Here is a 20978-nt window from a genome sequence, read left to right on the forward strand (position 1 = left end):
AAAGATATTTGATAAGAATATGAAAAAAACACCTAACTGCTTTTCTAATTCTTATCACTTGAAGCACACATAATTTTATTCAGATTTCTAAACGATGGAAATAAGAATATTCACCTTGGTTCTTCTCCCCACCTGTGCCACCAGAGAACCCAAAATGCATGAGCAACAGTTTACAAGAATAATTGAAATTCAAATCATGTTCTACTTTTGAAGTGTTTTCATCTATATGATTAAGAAGAAAAATTCTTGGGCAACCTTGTCATATAATTAAAGCCAAGTCTCAGCAACATAAAACATGTCTTGATACACTTGCTTGATGAAGATGGGATACTCCAAAGAGAATGTTGCATTCTTCATACCTATATATCTACTATGGAGTAAAGGCATGAAGAAAACCAATGCCTCGTGCGAAGCCAATAAAGGGAAAAAACTAATAGAGCAGCACACTGGAAGATATACAGCATTCAACTTCACATGATGATCACTAATTTACAAATTATGGGAGAAACCTAGTGTCGAGAGTTCTCCTGTTCAATGCCTTCCCACCATTTTAAAATGGTCAACCATCACAGCCATCAGGGACACATGAGAAAGAGTTCAGTCATCAGATCAATAAACTTCCTTTTGAATCAGTTAAAGCTTAGAACTCAGTGTCAAAGCAAGCAACCATGACTTTTGAAACAGCTGATCTTGCAAAAGGAATATAACTGAGACTATACCTGTATACGTGAAAGGAAATGTAGAGTTATCATCAGAAATGCATGTATGGTCTAAAAATGAATTCTGTCAATGACCCTTCAAGTTAGAACCGAAGGATTATATTCATGTACCATGCATGTATCAATTATAACAGGATATCTGATCCATAAAATTTCCATATTATTGCTTTAGTAACCAACCGACCTATGATGCCCCCATTCAGGAACAATAGTAGCATGAAACAAGTCACAAAATTATAAAGCAAGCACTTGATCCAATTAATTGATTCAGTTGACATGCCTTCTATTTTGAACATTTCATATTCAGCAAGCACTTCTACTCTGCAAATTTGATTCGGTTAGTATGCTTCATTGCCCTGGATTCTGCAATCTTATAGTCTATTTAGCTTCCACATGAATGTATATATCTTTGTGTTATGTGATCATTGCGTAACAAATATTGAACTTCTTAAGAAGACATCAAGTACTTGATATTAAAGAGCTTATTTGTTCTTCTCGTAAGCCTTACATAATTCACCTGGCTTACGATCTCGAAAATCCCCTAGTTTTAGCACTCTGTAAGTCTTAGCTTTTACCTTAGCCTGAAGACATTCAAACCTTGATAGTCTTTCTCCCAGGGATCCCATGTTTGATGAGAATTACCAGAATAAGGACCTTCGCCCTGAATTAAGTCTTATCACTAATGTTGTTTGTTCAATTTAGACACTACAGGTATGCGACTCCAGAAAGAAAGCAGAACATATTGGAGGATGAGGAGACGGAACACTAAATGTATTTGTCAAGCAAGCTCTCCGTTTTTGTGGTCTGGTGGAGCCAAAGAGGATGTTACCTAGACCAGCTTAAATCAAGGAATCATATATCCCATCTTACCTAGAGATTTCTTGGTATGGCAAGGGAATATCCTCCCCAATTTTGCCTTGGCTAAAAATTCCCCGCACATTACAAGGCTTTAAATAAACATAAGAGACATAAAATTCTCAGACTTTATGCATCATGTACTTCATCCATAAATTTGATCCCATTATGTAGAAAGAGACTTGTTCGCTCAAGTGAAGGTTAACACAACCAGAGATGAAATTGCCTAAAATAAATCATGGATAAAACATGGCACGAATTTACCATGTGATGAATAAAATGTTTTAAACAGCCAACTGAAATGTACATCCACTTTACACAAAATTGGTGACACAGAATATGTTAGTTAAAGATGCCAACAAACATATAAGAGACAAAAAAGTTAACAACTACTAACTGAACATTGACATCGACTCACCAAATGAGGGCACCAAACTCCAGAATAATAGCAAGAAGTGTCAGGAGTTTATTGTGGACCTGTTTATTTGTAGTGTAGCAGTAATATAAGTCCATCAAATTTTTGTATGTTAAAACAAACATGAAAAGATAATTTATTTCACAAGAGAGTTAAAAGCATACTTACATAAAAAGCACAAAACAGAGCTATTATCATACTTGCTATGAATATAGATGTTGCATATATACGGACAGGATCAAGCATCATATCAATTTGTCGTTTGGGACCTATAAGAAAAGCTGTGCTGCCATACAAAAGAGATCCAACTTCAGGAAAGCTTAAAAAGTAAAAGAACCACAGTCATGGATAAATAGAAAAAAATAAACTGATTCCAGAAAACTCGATATATGTTGACCCTGAAAAAACCTTAGTGGTGTAGAAACTAAGAAGAATCTAATAGAAAATTTAACAAAAAGGCAACATATTAACCATCATCAGAATATAGAAGCAGCCCCTACTCGTATGAAATCCCAACACTGATTTAAAACATAGTAGCAAGATTCAAATGACCAAAACCCTATAAGAAACATCATAACAACAAAATCATAGGACCAAGGACTGTCACTTTCTGGAAAGAGGGTGCAGACCTTCCAAGCGCAAGCAAATTGCCAAAGGTGAATGTTATGCCAAATTTGATTGGATTGAAGAAAACAAGCATGGACTGTCACAAAATTTGGAAAAGCAAGGATCAGTAATTGAAAGCACAGAAAGCAGCAAACTAAAGAGATAAAAACACTGGAAAAAATACATAATGTTTTGTACTCGTTGAAATTGAAGACTTGTTACTAAACCTATTTCCAGTTTATCGTCCATTAATATGCACTAAGACAATAAATCATTTACTAATCTATAACCTCATATATACTAAAGGAAAGGGCATAAAGCTTTGTTTTACATTGATCACCAATATATGATGCAGATTATCTGTTATCATGACCAATTTATAATAATTGAACAGGTTGATTAATAGAAATAAAAATAACAACAGAAAGATGGTTAGATTACCAGGATCGTACAGGCTAGGCCTGCAGATAAACAAATGGCGAAACCATACAATCTCTGAGCAATGAGAAATAGCCAATGATCAGTTCATGTACCTTGAGAATCTCATATAAGTATAAAACTTCCAAAACCTCTACATTCCAAAGCAAATAATGTAGATCTAAGAGACTGTGCCAAACATCGCTAAACCAATGGGAAAAAAATATAAAAAAAATCAGCTAGGAAACAGCCAAATACGACATCAAGAACAAGGGCTTGGCAAACATGTAATCTAGCATGTATATCATCATCAAAATTTGCAACAAGCATCAGAGATACCACAATATCATACAGCAGAACCTGGCCATCATAGTGTTGACTCAAAGAACTTCAACCTGAAATCATCAGCTATCAACAACTAGAAATAAATGATGCACCACAAGTCTAAAACCAAATGTCTTCCAATTTAACAAAATGGTAGAAAATCATCGTAGCAAGATCCTCTCCAAATAAATGAACTTAAACGAAGAGCATAACACAAGCCCTATTACCGTGATATTAAAGCATGGCATAAGCGTATGTTTATACTAAATCACAGCAATGTGCATGACCCGCCAAGGGGCAACTAAGTTGCCAAAATTTCAGAATACCAAGAATGCATTAAGAAAAACCTCAAATTTTCTTGTGGACCGCCGAAAATCGTCTGCGAATCGGATCACAACAAATCTAGCAAGATTTCAACCGGGAGAGTAGCAAGATCCATGCAATTCTCAACTGGATCCAGCATCGAACAGAGTAGCTTCACGAAGGGTGAATCTCTTTTGGCAAAAGATTAACGGCCAAAGGAAACCCTACCGGATCTGTGAAAGATAGAGAGGATTCGACCACCTCAGTGATTCGGGAAAAGGAGAAGAGAGAGGACATGCTCGACGGAGAGGGTGCAGTTTCCATCAAATTCGTCGAGAAGGAAGAGGAGCTAGATCCCTGCAATTCTCAACTGGATCCAGACTCGAACAGAGTAACAACACCGAGATTGGATCTTTTGGGCAAAAGATTAACGGCCACAGAGAAGCCCTAGCGGACCTATGGAAAAGAGAGAGATAGGATTCCACCAAATCGGTGATTCGAGGAATGGGGCATAGAGAGGACCTGCTTGGTGGAGAGGGTGCAGTTGCGATCGAATTCGTCGAAGAAGGACGACGACTGTGCTTCTTGGGCAAGGGATTCCTCATCGGACTCCATTCCGACGAGCATCTTCGCCCTATCCAGCGCGCGGCTCATCGTCTCCATCATCATGGCTGCTGCTCCCGCGTCGTATTCGTATTCTTTTTCGTCGTCTTCAGATCGGTGCAATTGAATCCTCCAGGGGTTTTGCAACAAGAGGGCCGGAGGGCAGATTGTCAACCACGGGAGTCTCACGTGATTCCTCTTTATAATGTAACTTGGGAACTCCCAATAAATAAGAACAGTAACATTTTGGACCCACAAAAAGAAATATAAAAAACCCCCCAGAAGTTTGCCCCTTTGTTTATGATAAATTGATGGTGTCAAATATTCTTTTATCATGCTTTTTAAAATATAAAAAAAATGATACATGTATATATATATAATAAGTTCAAGAAAATAAGTACAATTTGTTGTTTTTTTTTTTTGGGTTAGAAGCCAACCCTATTAACTCTAGTAAATTTAACCAAATAATTTGTTGCTCTATTTTTCTTCTCTGCACATATGTCATATTTATACTCCATAAAAATTTCAAAAAACTATGTATAATAATTTATGTATGTTTGATATAATCTTTAATTATGTGTATAATGTATGTATGCACTTGCATTCAACCAATAAACAAATATCATTAGAGTCATGAATTATTATAAAAGAATTTTGATCCTCCATTATGAGGTGAATTATCATATGTGAATTGTCGCATGTTAATTGCAAATTGAGTTATGAAAACTTTGGATAAAGTTAAAGAAAACATGGGTTAGTTGCCAAAAGGATCTGCAAATTGCAGGTATAGATACAATTAGACACAGGAAAGCTTAATAATAGATTGCGAGTAGAGGAGGCATCAACATAACTTTTATTGCCTTAGGCACAGACAAAAAAGGCTCGTCACATTTTGACATGGCATGTGTGGAATCCATTGGCTCATGGCAGTGGTTGGACTCCATGAGAGCTCTGCTTGATCTACAATTGTCCCTCTTTCCACCACAAGGATTAGAGGCCAGGATTGAGAACATCATCTGCCATGTCACCACAACTTGACCAACCACAACTCGGCACTAGATTGGAATGGGAAGTGGCAGCCAATCATAGCCCTGAAATGCACATCCTACATGGCCCCACCACATCCACCAGCCCAACCATTTAGTCCCTCTCTGCTTTCCCCCACAGCAACTGCACAACCCCCATTCCTGCTGCTGTTCTTCTCGGGCCAAGGCTGAGACACCATGGCCTCCCTCGGCGTCTCCGAGATCCTCGGCACACGCCTCAGCACCGCCGCCCCACCTCGCTCCCCCCCTGCGCCACCTCCCTCCGGCTCTCCAAGGATCGTTGCGCTTTTCTCCAAGAAGTCTTCACCCAAGTCGAAGCCAGCCGCCGTTTCTCCGGTCAACGACGAGCTCGCCAAGTGGTATGGTGAGTCAATCTACCGACTCTTGGATGCTTCTCTTCAAAGAAGAATGTCTGACTGATACAATGCACGATGATCGATATCAGGTCCTGAGAGAAGGATTTTCCTGCCGGAAGGTCTGTTGGACCGGTCGGAGATCCCAGAGTACCTCACCGGAGAAGTCCCTGGAGAGTAAGTTGAAGTCAGATGAAGAAGTTTCCCTCCCTTGTTTAGCGCTTCACGTGCACGAGGGTCATCTAAGATTGAGTGATTTATGCTCTGACTTCCTTGCAGTTATGGCTACGATCCTTTTGGGCTGAGCAAGAAGCCAGAAAACTTCGCCAAGTGTGTGCACCGTGTCATTCTTCTTGCATGTCTGTAAATGAAGCCATCAAATGTTTACAGTATCAAACGATGTGCAGATACCAAGCTTACGAGCTCATCCATGCGAGGTGGGCGATGCTCGGCGCCGCTGGCTTCATCATCCCGGAGGCCTTCAACAAGTTCGGTGCAAACTGCGGCCCCGAGGCGGTCTGGTTCAAGGTACTTCAGCCATGCTTGTTCTCCACCCGTGTGTGTGTGTGTGTGTGTGTGTCTGTTGATCCTAAGCATAACCAAGATCCATGCTTGTTTGCAGACTGGGGCACTTCTCCTTGATGGAAACACATTGAATTACTTCGGTAAGAACATTCCCATCAATCTTGTTGTTGCCGTCGTCGCTGAGATCGTGCTCGTTGGAGGAGCAGAGTACTACAGAATCATCAATGGACTGGTATCTCAAAATTAAGTTCACCATCCACTTTCCGGTGTTATCTGCTACTTGCTGCAAACATCAACACCAACTCTGTCGCTCTCTCGTAGGATTTGGAGGACAAGCTCCACCCCGGAGGTCCATTTGATCCACTGGGGCTCGCGAACGACCCAGACCAGGCCGCGTTGCTCAAGGTGAAGGAGATCAAGAACGGACGGCTCGCCATGTTCGCCATGCTCGGCTTCTTCCTGCAAGCCTACGTCACCGGAGAAGGACCGGTGGAGAACCTCGCAAAGCATCTGAGTGACCCATTTGGGAACAACTTGCTCACTGTCATCTCCGGGGCTGCTGAAAGAGCTCCAACCCTGTGATTTGCCAAATGCTTTCCTGCAATGATTTCCATGCCATGTAGACCAATGAGATCAATCAGGGCACTGTAAAATGCATTTGAGACTCTTAGTTACTCCTATCTATATGAAAACTTCCATGCCTATTGTACCTCTTGTTCGTTTAATGGAGGATACCAAGTGCTGTAACTCCACTGAAATCTTGCGCCAGGAGTTAGACCTGCTGCCTGCTAGTTTGGTCGGTCCACAGGAGTGTGAGTCACTGCTTCTTGAAATTGGAAGTTCAACTTGAATGCTGCCATTGTCTGAAAAAAAATCAAAATGTTGAGAAACAGAAGGAACTCTCTATTCCCTGCTGCTATTTTGTGAATGCCAACAGATGGAGCTGCACATTGTTTCGGAGTTATATAATCAAAAAATGGCAAGACCTTGCAAAACTGTGTGAGGGACAAAGTGGAATAATAATTTGTACAGCATCAGGTTCTAGCTTTCAGATGACAAACAAAAAAGACATGGTTTTAATGCACTAGAACTACAGTCTTCTTTTTGACAGAACACAGTAACCAGAGTCTTCAATCCAGGTACATCAGACCTCGATCACGAGAACCTTCCACCTTCAGAATGGACTAATCCATCTATTATCAGGACCTTGCACAGCCTTCAAATTCTCGGTCTTAGACTGTAAAATAGATCATGAGAGAATCACTAGATGACAATTGAGGTAAAGCAACAATCAAGGATGAGCACACAATTGATGAATTCCCACGCAGATAATCACATTAAGAAACTTTTATGTACGATGAAGGGTTCCACAATCAAGATTTATTGAGTAAATGAAGAAAGCATTTCTGTTTTCAATCTGGAAGAAAGCAACTCAAAGTTTAGCAATCTCTAAATTTTTTGCATTTCACAACATGGCTATGGATCTAATAATAAATTGACAAGCAGACTGAAAGACAGCCAACAACAGGTACCAATACATCTCTTATATTGCATGATTCGGAGCAGAGTAATTTGTAACACCCAATTCATCAGCATCTACCAACTTCTGCCATTTGCAGTTTTAATTTACAGTTCATTCCAAAAAATACATTCAGTAATAATTACGGAATATAGATTGGTACTTGATAATCAGCTTGACAATCTGCTCTTCAAAACTAATAATTTTATCGACACAACTGAGGTATCTCAGACTATTACCAGTGTGATTCTGAAAATATCATGCTTTCTAAGCTGTAACCACATATACTATTTCAAAGTGGTTGCTTTGTTTAAAACATAATTCTCCTATAAATTTAATATTAATCCAAAAGCAACAAACTTAATTGCCAAAACAATAAAATATATATAGTGATTAACCATTGCAGTTGACAATAAACCAGCTAGTATGGCAGGAATATATATGTGTGTGTATGTATATATATATATATAAACTCATCACGCAAGACAACGGTAGTATTCGTAACAAATTCATTGAATATTCAGTATTACCTCAGACAGAGTTACACTCTATTGCTCAAGGAAAATTTCTCGATCCCGAAGTCCAAGCTCGACTTCAAGCTCATCATCCTCTTCAAACAGCTTCAGCAGACGGGCATGTTGCTCTTCTCTCTTTTTCTTCTGCCACATCTTGAATAGAAATAAGGACAATACAACAAGAGTGGCCACTCCAACGCATACGAGGAGCACCTTAAGCCCCGTGTTGCTAATGAAATTAGAATGACTATCAGCTTTTGTTGAATCTTTGGAAGGTGATGGGTTTTCAGACAAACCTAAGAAGAAGAAAAGTGTTCCTCAGGCTGAAAAACATTAAAATTGAGAAGTAGCAACAATTTTAAATAGTCCGAAAGTATCTCAGATAAACTAGAGGCACTAATCAAACACAAAAGGAAGTGAAATCGCATACAGTAAATTAATGTGAAGTCGAGCAAACTTAGAGATTCTTTCTATGTCCGCCAAGTAAAAAGTTCTTGATCTTTGCACACCGAAGACTGATGACGACAAGGGTAAAATCTCTTCACCACGTAAAGGCCATAAACATCTTGGTGACCAACAAAGGAAATGTGCTCGAGAATTATTGCAAAGATAAAACTTTCCATATCAACATGTACACGGAGTACTTTAAGTGAATGCCAAAATAAAGAATAGAAATTCTCGACATCCATGAGTCAGATCTTTAAAGTAATATTGCATGAAACGACACAAAAAGCAACAAGGTCCAAACCGGGCCATATATGATCTTAACAGACCAAAGAGTCGTGCACCTCCTCCACCCGAACCCTCAAGAAATCCATTTCATTTAGATTTGCCGAACATTGCCGCGGACTTGCCTAATCAAGAACCACCTATCAATGACTAATGCTCGAACCCTCAAGAAATCCAGACACAAAAACCTACCAGTAAAACCACAACATATCGAAAAAAAGGAAAAATGAATAAAGAATGACCACAACATATCGAAAACATCAAATTTTGTTCCCCAGTACACCGAAGAGAACATTCGGGGGCGATCAAGAATCAACCAAGATCCACAGGAAACCTCATCGTAGGCTACATAGTAGTTCGAATCCCGATAAGATCTAGGTCAAACCGAGAGGCACCGACTGAACAATCAAGAAATGGATAAATCAAAACAACAACAAAAAAACACTTTTCCCCGTTTAAATCACTCTCCGACGGGAACAATTGAAAGATTTCCGGGAATCGGGAAGGATCAAACCCGGGATTAGTTGCAGAGAGATCGAGAGAATGAGGAGGAGGAGCCGTCGCGTCGGTCTCCCGCTTCCGTCCCCGTCCATCTCTCCGGCCCACCCCCTGCCAATTGCTCGGCCGCTTGTAATAAAAATGAGAACACGCAATTGCATATATATATCCCTCAGAACTTAAAGGTTATTATTATTATTATTATTATTATTATTATTATTGAAAATATCGTAATCATAGTCCAATTATTTTAAATTCTCATTGATCTTTACTATTGATTTTATTTATATCTTTAGATTTTATGAAACTACTTATTTTAGTATTTTTGGATGTTTTTAGATCAAAATTAGGATTTTTTTAGTATATTTCATAATAGACTTATAAATCTTTCTTAAATATAATATAAATTTTGATCTAGCTGACCCAATCCAACAATGGACTGATTTGACTGAATGTATCTCAGTAAGAAAAAAATTTATTTTTATTTTTCTGATATCATGACATTTTGAATATTTAAAATGGACGAAGTTTTGAAAAGAATAATTCTCGATATTATCTTTTGTTTTATAAAGATAAATAACAAATATAGAATTCAAGTCTGATCCATCTTGATAATATTTTTTTATCAATTAAATTAATTAATAATTTTAAAAAAATATCGATGTTTAAGATATAAAAATATGTCAGATAAGATTTCAAATCTTTTGATGATCTGATATATCATTATTATTAGACCAATACTTAAAAATAAATCTCGACATCTCAAATATAAAATTTAAAGAATCTAACAAATATTTGAAAGATAATTGAAAATGAAAAAAAATTGAACACAAACATAAAAAAAAACTGATTTTAATTGTTGATGTTTTATCATTTTAATTGCGAAAACCACGTTTTGTAAGGAACAGGCATCAAACCCTCCCAACGATCGAATCAATCGAGGCAAAATCTAACCCGAACCGAACCGAGCCGAACCTTCTGGAAGTATTCTCGTCCACTATCTTTAATCGCCTCTTCTCGCGATCTCCGTCCTAATGAAAAGTCCTCTCCTTCGCCGCCCTTCCTCTCCACTCGATCCCCGGCCTCCGCCAGCTAATGGCTTCTCCTCCGCCGCCTGAGTCGCCCTCCATGGCCGATCCGGACGTACTTTCTTCTGCTTCGGGTAACTCCCTTTCCCTCCCCTTCTCTCTGTGCTGATTCGAATTTGACCTCGATCTCTCTTGTGCCGCTGGGGGAATCGGGAGCCGGATATGCTCTTATGGGTGGTGGAAGTAGTGTCCAAGATAGCGACTTGGTGCAAAGAGAGGAATTTCGTACCCCGCATGAACGCATCGAGAAGTGTTAACCAACAGCCGATGCTATCTTTAGTTTGACACTCGCAAAATCCATTATTTTTCTCGCAATAGATGGTCTTTAGCCATGTTTTTGCTTCTAATTTGTCATCACTTGCGTGCTGAGATCGCATTTCTGTCGTTTATGTATTCAGATTTGTGATTCGGATGCTTCATATGCGTGTCAACTTTACTTATTTACGTTCTGTTATTTCTATGTAGTTTTCTTGGGTGTCCTTCCTGCCATAAAAGGGTTACTGATAATTTACATATGATCGAACTGCTGATTCACTTAAGGTGGCGTTTTGATTCAACCTTGTCTTAATGCAGTAGCCGCACGCTTCCTACATCTTACGGTTTACCTTGTGCGTTTGCGTTCACTCCTGAGTCCACTTGGGGATGATATGTAGTAATCACATGGAACCCACTATTATATATCTCGTTGTTCTCGGAACAGACGTTTGTCACTAACTGGCTGTATGAAAATGCCTATGTTCTTATGCTTTCATCACTTGATGTGCAGCAAAATTACTTGACTGCTACCATGGATACATCGGTTGACATGAACAATTAGAGCAAATTCTTTTCAAGTTGTTCCTTTTTCTTATTTTATGTCTTAATTTTTAATTGTCACCTTTTATGAATTTGATAGGATCTGATGATGATAATGATATCGTCACTGAGGGTTCTGCATTTGTTCACAATGAGCCTGCCCAAGATGATAAAGATTTACCAAAAGTTGAGTCAGAGATGGAGGTTCTTCATGAGAAAGTCAAAAAGCAAATTATTAAGGAAGGCCATGGTCAAAAACCACCAAAAATGTCCACTTGCTTCTGTAAGTGTCATGCTCTTCTTGAATTCTTGTGTTCTTCTGTCATGCAGCTAAGCAAACTAGCTTGTTATCTGTGCAAACCTTGCAGCTTTTAAAAATTATCGTTTGATTATGCAAGTCATGTTTTGCAAGCATATAAAGTTGAAGTTTCTGTTGCCTTAGAGTACAAATCAGTCAGCTTTCTGGAATAACTATGTGATAACAACTACAAAACTCCTTTACTTTAAGTTGGTAAGGTTTCTTGAATGGTGAGATAAAAGAGTCATAATATTGTTCCGAAACACCAGATTAGGAATACTCTCTATTTATTTAGCATAAAGAACATATGTTGAGCTTAGCAATGCATTCAATACCATCTCACAATTTATTTTGCATTCATGTGCTGATCTTGTAAGCACTGTTCATGGTGCTATCTTGGGGCAAAAACTGAGCTGTTATTAAAATTCTTGAAGGTACAACACTTTTTACCACTGGATAATACATAAGCAAAATTTTTATTTTGGCCCACATGAAATTGCAGAGTATTTTGTTCGTTGCAAAATGCATGATTGTGAAGATAGAATTTATGTCACATCATGGAAGAGGAAATATTACTGCTGCAGCAATACAAAAGCAACAAATAAAAGAAGTAACAGAATGCAGCAACAAAAAAATTGTAGAACAAAGAAAAAGCTGAACTAAAAAACAAAGTAACGAATTTAAAATGAAGAAGAAACAACAGGGGCAGGTCAAGCAATCACTTACAACAGTGGTAAAGTGGGGAAAAGAAAAGATGAGACAAGGGATGATAAAATAGCAACTATAGGACAAGATCAGTTTCTTGGGTTTTCTTTGGGACAGAAGTTGAAGGAGAATCATCTTCTTCTTTGTTTTTCCTGATTGGGAGGTTTGAATTGAATATACAGTAAAGCGAGCCATCTAATGATCATTGGATCATTTCTGTGAATGAAATAAAGCCAGTGGTCTCAGAAGGCATGTTATTTTGTGCCTCACTTTTTTTATAAGTTGCATAAAGTGCATGTCTTATTGAAGCCACTGAACATGAACTGGTGAAGTTCAAATTAGGGTCTCAGTGCACCTTGTGCCTTGACATGCCTTGGCTGCATTTTTAAGGATATTGATGAACCATTTGGCAGAAGAATATCCGGTGTGAGGATGTTACGGATCATACAATTCCAGATCCAATCAACAGGATAAGACAATCTACTATGAGCTATATGTCTTACTAGTGATTCTCTTTTTTTCAGAAGACTATTGATTTGGTTATAGTCTGAGAGCTAAACTGTAATTTGTTTTTGTCAGTACTTGAACCTCTTTCAGAATATCATCTTTCATGGGTGCATCTCACTATCCTTTTCTCCTTTGCAAATTATTATGCCATTGTTTCCTTGGGTATGCAAATGCCCTCATTTAACTGTATGGTTGGTACATTTGCAAGACCAACATTAATCAAAGAGACGAAGAATTAGTCCAGGCTCATGTAGTCTTTCTAATGATATCTTATTATGCAGTGAATTATAGGGCATGGGTTAAAAGCACTTCACACAAGTTTGAAGATACTTGGCAAGAGCAGCGACCAATTGAACTTATATTGGGAAAAGGTACCAACCTTGTCTGGTCTTTTTTTTCTTTATTTTAAAAACTCTTTTCCTTTATCTTTTATATGGACTATAGATTTTATGATTCAATAGAAGGAAGATTTTATAAGTAATACATCTTCTAATAGGCATTTTCCTATTGCTGCTTCTTTCTTATTCTCCGTGATGTAGTATGTACTGTGGCGGAGTTCTATTGCCAATGCTAGAGTCTAGATACGTGTTGTAAAGTCATATCTTGTTCTTGGAAAACAATGCACTACCTTTTTCTTTTCCTTGATTCTTAGTATCCCCAACACCTATGTCTTGTGTTTGCATGCCATCTCAGATTGGCCTTCTGTTAATCATCTTTCCAAGTCCAATATTCAAATTCACTTCGAAGATATTCCTGGTCATTTTTTGTGTTCCTAGTTGAACGAGTTGTGGGCGAGATTTATTTAATTGGCTTGGTTGATGTGGTGAATCCCTATTAGTTAAGTATTGCTGGGTCCCTGTACATCCCTTTTGTTAGTTTAAATCTAGAATTTAGGTTTCTAATACTGTGTGTGTGTGTTCTGGCAAGTGCCTGACATGGTAACTGCAGCTTATATGTGATATATCCTTCTTCAATCGTTAGCATCATCTTTTCGAAACAGATGAAAAGTATACGTGCATAGTGAATTGATTTAGAGTTTATCAATATTGGTGATTGGAAATTGTACACATATTTTCCTATAGAAAGTATTTAGAATTTGTTCATTTGTAACTTCTCTGTGCTTGGTAGGTGGGATATAACTAACTCTGCTTATATTACAACAGAAAAAGCAGAACTGGCTGGTTTGGCAATCGGCATTGCTAGCATGAGGAGTGGGGAACGTGCACTCTTTCATGTGGGTTGGGAACTTGGCTACGGGAAAGAAGGAAATTTTTCATTCCCAAACGTCCCCCCTATGGCAGACCTTGTTTATGAGGTTGAACTTATTGGCTATGATGAAGCCAAAGAAGTGAGTTTGCAGCTTCTGCATTTTTCTTTGTTTGCTGATATTCCATATCGTTATTGCAGTAATTCAACCCAAAAAAAATACTGTAGTAAACATCTGTAATATTGTTACAATCTTGGTTTATTCAAACTTCAATGCTTAATCTATATTTGAACTTCAAGGTTCAGTCAGAAAAATTATCTCACTTTGGCATTGCTGTTTCATAAATACAACTAACAGGGAAAAGCCCGAAGTGACATGACAGTAGAAGAGAGGATTGAAGCTGCCAAAAGAAGAAAGGTGGAAGGAAATGATTACTTTAAGGAGAAAAAGGTTGAGGAGGCCATGCAACAGTATGAAATGGTTAGCAACTATAACTCTAGTTTGATGTATTCTCATTAATTTCATGTTATTATTTTCTGCAGGAAGTCTTGGCTTATTTTGCTTTCCTCATCAGGCAATAGCATACATGGGGGATGACTTCATGTTCCAGCTATTTGGAAAGTACAGGGACATGGCCTTGGCTGTGAAGAACCCTTGCCACCTCAACATGGCTGCATGCTTGATCAAACTAAAGCGCTATGAGGAAGCTATTGGTCAATGTACAATTGTAAGTTTATGTAGAACACTAGTAATATTTTTTCTTCTGAATTTGTGCTTGACTTTGGCTATCTTTGGTCGTTTTATTAATATGTGTATCATATTATTTTTTTACTTTTTGTTTTTCTAATCATAGATTATTAATTCGTATGTTGGTTTGGCTTTCATAAGTTAATAGTCTTCTCTATGCTTTATATTCTTGTTAGTTGTATTAATGCTGACCGCATTCATATCTTTCAGGTATTATCGGAGGATGAGAACAATGTGAAGGCGCTGTTTAGACGGGGGAAAGCTAGAGCAGAACTCGGTCAGACGGATGCTGCCAAGGAGGACTTTGAGAAGGCAAGGAAATATTCTCCACAGGACAAGGCTATTGTCAGGGAGCTGCATCTGCTGGCTGCACATGACAAAGCTGTTTATCAGAAGCAGAAAGAGATTTACAAAGGGATCTTTGGACCGAGGCCTGAACCCAAACCTATGAGGTCAAATTGGCTCGTTCTCTTTTGGCAGTGGCTTGTAGCTCTGGTTTGTCGCTTATTCAGGATCCACAGGTCTAAAGCAGACTAAACGTCCAGTAGGAGATAGTTATCGATTATGTATGCTTATTTGGGAACTATGGAAGTGTGGATCATATTTCCAAGTCTATATTTGTGTTTTTCTAATTGTTTCTCGTTGAGGATTCTAAAGAGAGAATCTTTGCTTGGTTTTGATTGTGTTCCGGCTTAATTTCCACTGCACATTGACAGTGTTCATGCTTGTGGACTTCACTGCCTGTTTGGATCAATTGGTACCATCTTCTAGGCATCAAAACTTTGGTTTGTGGACTGATTTGAGCTTTTGTGTTGAAACAAGGTACCCATGACAGGATTCTTGATGACTGACAAGAAGGAATCAAGAGGAGTCAAATGAAGCAGGACGTTGCACCAAAAGCTCTATGATCGTCTCAAGTAGGGTATAACCATAAGCTTCTTTGTTCTTACTATCTTGACTAACTGATGTATCTGCATCTGCCAAATCATTTGGCAAATCCATTTTCTAGTTGGCACAAATTTTAGAAACAGTTCATGGGTTGGTTACTTCTGTGATAGTAGCATCCGTAGACTATCATGCCACATTTGTAACCTAATCAAGCTTCTGAAAGTGTGAGAGCTGATCTTTTTTTTTTTGTTGTTGTGTAGACCATTAATTACCTTTCTATGTATAGACAGCCATCATGAAATATAGTTTGTTTTGAAGATATTTGTTGGTCCAAGCATCAACACCAAATGAAGGATGGCTCTTGTTATGGATTATCATTTTGCTGTACCAAACCCTTACCAACTGCTAGCATATTAAAATTGCCTATGCCCCAGTCAAATCTCTGATTAATGAATGCAATGTGATTGATGCCCCATCTTGAAGCTGCTGATGATGCAGTGAAAGTGCAGGTCTGGTGTATCTTATTTGTCCTGGTTTTTGTCTATAACATGGCTAGTAATTCTTCAAGGTGTTGCTTATTAGTTCTTGCAGCAAGGGAAAACTTGGGATTAGATCGAAAGATATCAGAGGTTCAACATAAGGCAGTTCACATCATATAACTGTGTCAGCACAAAAAGATGTTTGCAAAAGGTTGCTGTGTCAACAGGAACTGCTGCAAGAAAAGTGGTGGAAAGTGCCGACTGCCACCCATGAATAATAGATGGTGTGGGAGAAAGCCATATCCGAGCACGGAGCCAAAGGAAGAATGCTGCGAGAGGCAGATTCATGAACCTGCCAGTTTGGATTCACTCTTTGCCAATTTACATGATGCAAAAACACACAAGTGAGAGAAGACAGTGATTTCTTTCTTTTCTTCAGATTTCTCTTTCTATACTTTTGTGCAGACACCGATCGATCATCGCAAGACTACACTTGACAGAGTAAAACCTTAAGCCTTTAAGCCAGCAACAGTACCGGGAAGGGACAGGTCCTGAAGCCTGGCATACTGCAACCAGATGTGTGGTGGGGCTCACATGGGACCCATGTGCACCAGAGCCAATCATTGGCTGACTGACCTATGACTCACAAACACTCGGTCTTATCCCCTACCTTACTCTATGGTTTCAAGATTCACTTTAAAGCAATCTTCGATATCTTACCACTTGAGGAATATATATATATATACATATAGTTTTTAATAGCTATGGGACATGCAGCTGTTCCCATCACTGCATTAAGCTACAGGCTGTGATGTCCCATCCCCTGCTAATGACGCAGGAGGAAGCTTCCTTCTTCCTCTTCCTCTCGCCACCACCACATCCATTTACTGCACTCATCACTGCTTCATGTAATCTTTGGAGCCGATCGATGTCGACGTACTAATTCGCTCTGTGGAAGTCAACGAGAGGAACGTGGACTTACCTTCTGGCGTACGTATTGCCCATGCAAATATTGACGGATGAAGTACTTGTTCGTTAGCAATGGCATCAAAATGATGTTGCAGTTGGTCGGACAGCTGTCGAACAGTCGACGATTTGATGAGATTGACGAGCCATTTCAACCGTCAGTATTTGATGATGCTCGTTTTGATCATTTGGCTGACGTGGGATGCTGACCTCAGCTCTATCGTTGCCTGCCCTGCGTACTGATTGGATGTGGCTCTGACGTAGAGAAGAGTGCAATTAAGTTCGTGTCCTACCTGGAAGTATTTGTTTTATGGATGGAGATCGGCAAAGCCAATAAATAATGGTTGTTGATAATTGTTACGATGTGGGCTCAAATGAATTGGGGTGAATCGTTGATGCGAATAAAATAGAGGTTTTCTTAGTGTTGTTGATGAGATTGGCATCGAACACTTACTGCATGTCGGTATTGGTTGATTGATTGATTGAACAAACGGTCTTGTAGGACCCATCAATAGCAATCTAATAATAGGTTTCTAATTGTCATTGACGTCGACAAATGTGTCAATGGTCAAAAGATTTGCACTTGATGTTGACATACGAAATGACACACCACAAAAACGAAACAAGTTCACTTGGGGGTGTTTTGATTTATGCTAATCTTAGGAAAAGGGGATCTTGGCTTTTTCCACATTCATTTTTCTAGGTCAGCGTCCCATAACTTTCTAACCTACTTAACTCGATACCCGATACGATAATAAAATTAAAAGAGTCACGCTCGTGATACCAAAGACGGTTAGACATCTTTCGCTCGTTTTACAAGTTAGCTCCGTCGTTACTTCAAATCAAAAGGACATGAGTCTATCATGACAAGGGACACATTTTAACATCAAAAATGTTAGTAAAAATCTCCTCGTATAATAATTCTTATAGCATCTCAATGACCTTCTTTGGTTTTTGATAATAGAAAGAGAATTTTAGCCTAAAAAGAGAAACATCAACTAATAGGACATTCGATCACTTATTATGTTTTATAAATTCCATGCGAAGAATTAGGTTTAAGAATCAGACTCATTTCTCCATCAGAATCCTCCGGATTCTATGATAGTACAAGTAAACAAATGAATGTGATGGATTTTATCTCATCATAAAGAACTTCTATCTAAAATTAAAGAACAATAAAGTGATAGGATCGTTCCATCCGCTGTGGGTGGAACTCCTGTGTCTCGACTGACACACCCATCCATAAAGCGACACCTGTCCTCACGGCGGGGGGGGGGGGGGGGGGGGGGGTTGGGGCCCTGCCGACCCTCGCTCTCGGCCGCGCACCTCAAGCACACCACGGCTCGACCGAGGCACGTGACCCGGACCGGCGACAGGCCAATCGCCCCGAACCACCCGGCTCGCACGGCCATACGGCCCCAGCGAGGGCGTGCCGCTCTACGAGCGAAGGGATCCCCGAGCAATCCGACAAACACTTCATCCGCAACCCAGAATCCAGTTCAGCAAGCAAACATTAGACGAAGAAGAGGAGAAAGGAGTAGAGGAATCCAGCTGTCTCGAGGGACGTTTTCTCCTCCTAAAACAATGCCCCTCTCAAATTATTAATTCGACCACGAGACGGGCCTTATCCGTCGTGTACCTCCACTCCTGGTGCACTGCATCTGATAAATCCAAGGATACCCCCGCAATCATTTCTTTTGTTCCTTCTCTTACGTACGTTGGTGTAGATCCCGTATACCCACTGAGGTGCGCTCCACTGAGTCCTTCCAATTGACATCCGACTCGTATGTTGTTTCTCGATCAGATTTTTTTGGCTTTGTGAATGGACCGCATTTGTCTCCGTGCGTCTCCTCACATGTGTGCGAGTAATCTCATCCCGTTGCCTATATATATTTGCATAAACCATTCCCCTAATCTCATGTTATCGAGTCGTCATCGTCGTCGTCATCCGTCTACCTGGGCAATCTCAACAGTTTGAGTGTGCGAGCGAGCATAATAGATAGATAGATACCAATGGCGGAGATGGGAGCAGAGGCGGCGGTGCATTACCGAGGGGTGAGGAAGAGGAAGTGGGGGAAGTGGGTGTCGGAGATCAGGGAGCCCGGGAAGAAGAGCAGGATCTGGCTGGGGAGCTTCGAGTCAGCGGAGATGGCGGCGGTGGCACACGACGTGGCGGCGCTGCGACTCAAGGGCCGCGACGCGCAGCTCAACTTCCCGGAGTCGGCGGAGCAGCTTCCGCGGCCCCGGAGCTCGGACCCCGAGGACATACGTGCGGCGGCGCTGGAGGCGGCCGCGAGGCTCCGGTGCAGGACTGTTAGGGTATCGGCGCCGGCGCTGGAGCGGCTGGGCAACGACGAGCTGGGGCTGGACTCGCCCAAGATGTGGGTGGAGCTGGCGGAGGCGCTGCTGCTGAGCCCACCAGCTTGGAACCCTGAGGTGAGCGAGCCAGAGGAGTGGGAACACCATGCGTCCTTGTGGGACCCTTTCCTGTAGACCATCACATTTATCCCTCGAGATAATAACACCATCAGCTGACGTCCTTCAGTGTACCAAAGGGTGTACGTAATACGTAAAAAAGTACGTGATTGTTGATGCAAGAATGCTTCAAGGTGATAAATAATTGGAAGAGTACTCTGGCAGCTATCGTTGCCGGTCTGCGGTTTGGGGTTGCGGAGTGAAGAGAGACGAGAGAGAGTACGTCCGGCACGTTAGGCTCTCTCTCTCTCTCTCTTTCTCAGTATAGTACTGTTGTAGTCTAACAATGTTTGCTGGAGAGAGGAACAAATGTAAGAATCACCGTGCACAGTACGCGGAAATGCTGATTCATAATGCTCCCGTCTAATGTGCTTGACTGTGAATGGCGTGCATCAGGGGATTCAAACTATAAAAGGATGTGAACAAAATTATAAAGGCATCATCCCTCCAGGTTTAGACCAACGAATGGTGATCAGCTGCTCCACAAGGAGCTCGCAACAACAGATATTGAGCCTGCAATTGGTCACTGCAGCTACTCAAACTTTGTTTCCCAGCATCATTAATGCTAGATCTTGTTTTAGGTGAAGATGCACAGGGTGTTTCCCTCGGTCAATGGGTCCAACGTAGGTCAAGACAACATGGATATGGGACCTGCATTGAAGATAACGAAACAAGAATACGATTGTGGCCTCATGACATCTATATGTGGTAGGCACCAGGGAGAGCAAGGGACCAAAACTTTCCTATTCAATGGGTCACGCGTTTAAGGAGATGGGCCACCACCGCCACTTATCACTTGGTAAACAAAAATCTTGAGATTTCTAGAAGCTTAGGCTAATAGCTAATATGTTGAAACGAATATATATCAGATTATTTATAAAAAAAGGGCAAGTAAAACACTTAACACTTATTAAAAACTTCTGCCTATCACATTTGAAACCTCTAATTTGAAACTTACTGTCCTTATTAAAAAAAAGGACAAGCAATTATTAAAAATTCTGCCAAATCACATTTGAAACCTCTAATTGTAAGGATAATAAGCTTGTTATCAAAAGAAAGTGGTAAAACACTTAACACTTACTAAAAAGAAAATTGCTGCTGATTAGCTTAGTTCATGCAATCATGACAGAGTATGCCCTTCTTATGTTCATGCAATCATGGTAAAAAACTCGAGTGTTAATGCAATCATGTTTATGTTCTCGCACCAGAGAAGCTTAATGTATGAAGAGGTGTTCACAAGTCACCTTTCAAGCATTATTACTGGTTTGTGTTGTCAATCGTAGAGAGTAACATACAGTAGCACGTACCATTAGAGAAAAGACAACTTACAGATAGAGTACTAACACAGACAACTCATACAGATCTTCATATTTTGCAGCATATTTCCCCAATCTTA

At 40.0% G+C, this 20978-nt stretch overlaps 4 protein-coding genes across 5 annotated transcripts; 3 read left to right on the forward strand and 1 right to left on the reverse strand.

Moving 5' to 3' along the window:
- Positions 1-230: 230 nt before the first annotated feature.
- LOC135640646 (uncharacterized) lies at positions 231-4433 on the reverse strand. Of its 2 annotated transcripts, none has more exons than XM_065155323.1 (6): positions 4162-4433; positions 3037-3090; positions 2619-2692; positions 2158-2275; positions 1993-2051; positions 231-538 (listed from the first exon to the last, which is right to left on the reverse strand). In XM_065155323.1, exons 1-6 carry the CDS (start codon positions 4306-4308, stop codon positions 532-534), a joined length of 459 nt encoding a protein of 152 aa, XP_065011395.1. In that variant the 5' UTR covers positions 4309-4433; the 3' UTR covers positions 231-531. The 2 variants fall into 2 exon arrangements, with proteins under 2 accessions (XP_065011395.1, XP_065011394.1); XM_065155322.1 differs by having other exon boundaries at positions 231-719.
- A 966-nt stretch (positions 4434-5399) lies between these two features.
- Positions 5400-6918, forward strand: LOC103987658 (chlorophyll a-b binding protein CP26, chloroplastic). The gene is made up of 6 exons (XM_009406018.3): positions 5400-5652; positions 5734-5818; positions 5921-5971; positions 6049-6169; positions 6264-6398; positions 6488-6918. Exons 1-6 carry the CDS (start codon positions 5466-5468, stop codon positions 6746-6748), a joined length of 840 nt encoding a protein of 279 aa, XP_009404293.2. The 5' UTR covers positions 5400-5465; the 3' UTR covers positions 6749-6918.
- A 3514-nt stretch (positions 6919-10432) lies between these two features.
- On the forward strand, positions 10433-15457 carry LOC135640674 (peptidyl-prolyl cis-trans isomerase FKBP42-like). The gene is made up of 7 exons (XM_065155361.1): positions 10433-10589; positions 11411-11593; positions 13102-13191; positions 13984-14168; positions 14385-14507; positions 14602-14754; positions 14985-15457. Exons 1-7 carry the CDS (start codon positions 10523-10525, stop codon positions 15309-15311), a joined length of 1128 nt encoding a protein of 375 aa, XP_065011433.1. The 5' UTR covers positions 10433-10522; the 3' UTR covers positions 15312-15457.
- A 2962-nt stretch (positions 15458-18419) lies between these two features.
- LOC103988373 (ethylene-responsive transcription factor ERF022-like) lies at positions 18420-20935 on the forward strand. The gene has a single exon (XM_018827487.2). The coding sequence runs from the start codon at positions 19121-19123 to the stop codon at positions 19598-19600; it is 480 nt and encodes a 159-aa protein (XP_018683032.1). The 5' UTR covers positions 18420-19120; the 3' UTR covers positions 19601-20935.
- Positions 20936-20978: the final 43 nt, after the last annotated feature.

This window comes from Musa acuminata, chromosome BXJ3-6 (genome assembly GCF_036884655.1).
Source record: "Musa acuminata AAA Group cultivar baxijiao chromosome BXJ3-6, Cavendish_Baxijiao_AAA, whole genome shotgun sequence".
Lineage (NCBI taxonomy): Eukaryota > Viridiplantae > Streptophyta > Magnoliopsida > Zingiberales > Musaceae > Musa > Musa acuminata.

Bases quoted from the DNA above. Each gene is read 5' to 3' on its own strand.
- LOC135640646 (XM_065155322.1), bottom strand. From the start codon at position 4,308: ATGATGATGGAGACGATGAGCCGCGCGCTGGATAGGGCGAAGATGCTC. The intron at 3,091-4,161 runs GTCCTCTCTATG...CTCATTGCTCAG, and splicing joins GCACCCTCTCCACCAAGCAG to AGATTGTATGGTTTCGCCAT. The intron at 720-1,992 runs GTGAGTCGATGT...TCACGTATACAG, and splicing joins GAGTTTGGTGCCCTCATTTG to GTATAGTCTCAGTTATATTC.
- LOC103987658 (XM_009406018.3), top strand. From the start codon at position 5,466: ATGGCCTCCCTCGGCGTCTCCGAGATCCTCGGCACACGCCTCAGCACC. The intron at 5,819-5,920 runs GTAAGTTGAAGT...ACTTCCTTGCAG, and splicing joins ACCGGAGAAGTCCCTGGAGA to TTATGGCTACGATCCTTTTG. The intron at 6,170-6,263 runs GTACTTCAGCCA...GCTTGTTTGCAG, and splicing joins CCGAGGCGGTCTGGTTCAAG to ACTGGGGCACTTCTCCTTGA.
- LOC135640674 (XM_065155361.1), top strand. From the start codon at position 10,523: ATGGCTTCTCCTCCGCCGCCTGAGTCGCCCTCCATGGCCGATCCGGAC. The intron at 14,169-14,384 runs GTGAGTTTGCAG...TACAACTAACAG, and splicing joins GCTATGATGAAGCCAAAGAA to GGAAAAGCCCGAAGTGACAT. The intron at 14,508-14,601 runs GTTAGCAACTAT...TTTCCTCATCAG, and splicing joins CCATGCAACAGTATGAAATG to GCAATAGCATACATGGGGGA.
- LOC103988373 (XM_018827487.2), top strand. From the start codon at position 19,121: ATGGCGGAGATGGGAGCAGAGGCGGCGGTGCATTACCGAGGGGTGAGG.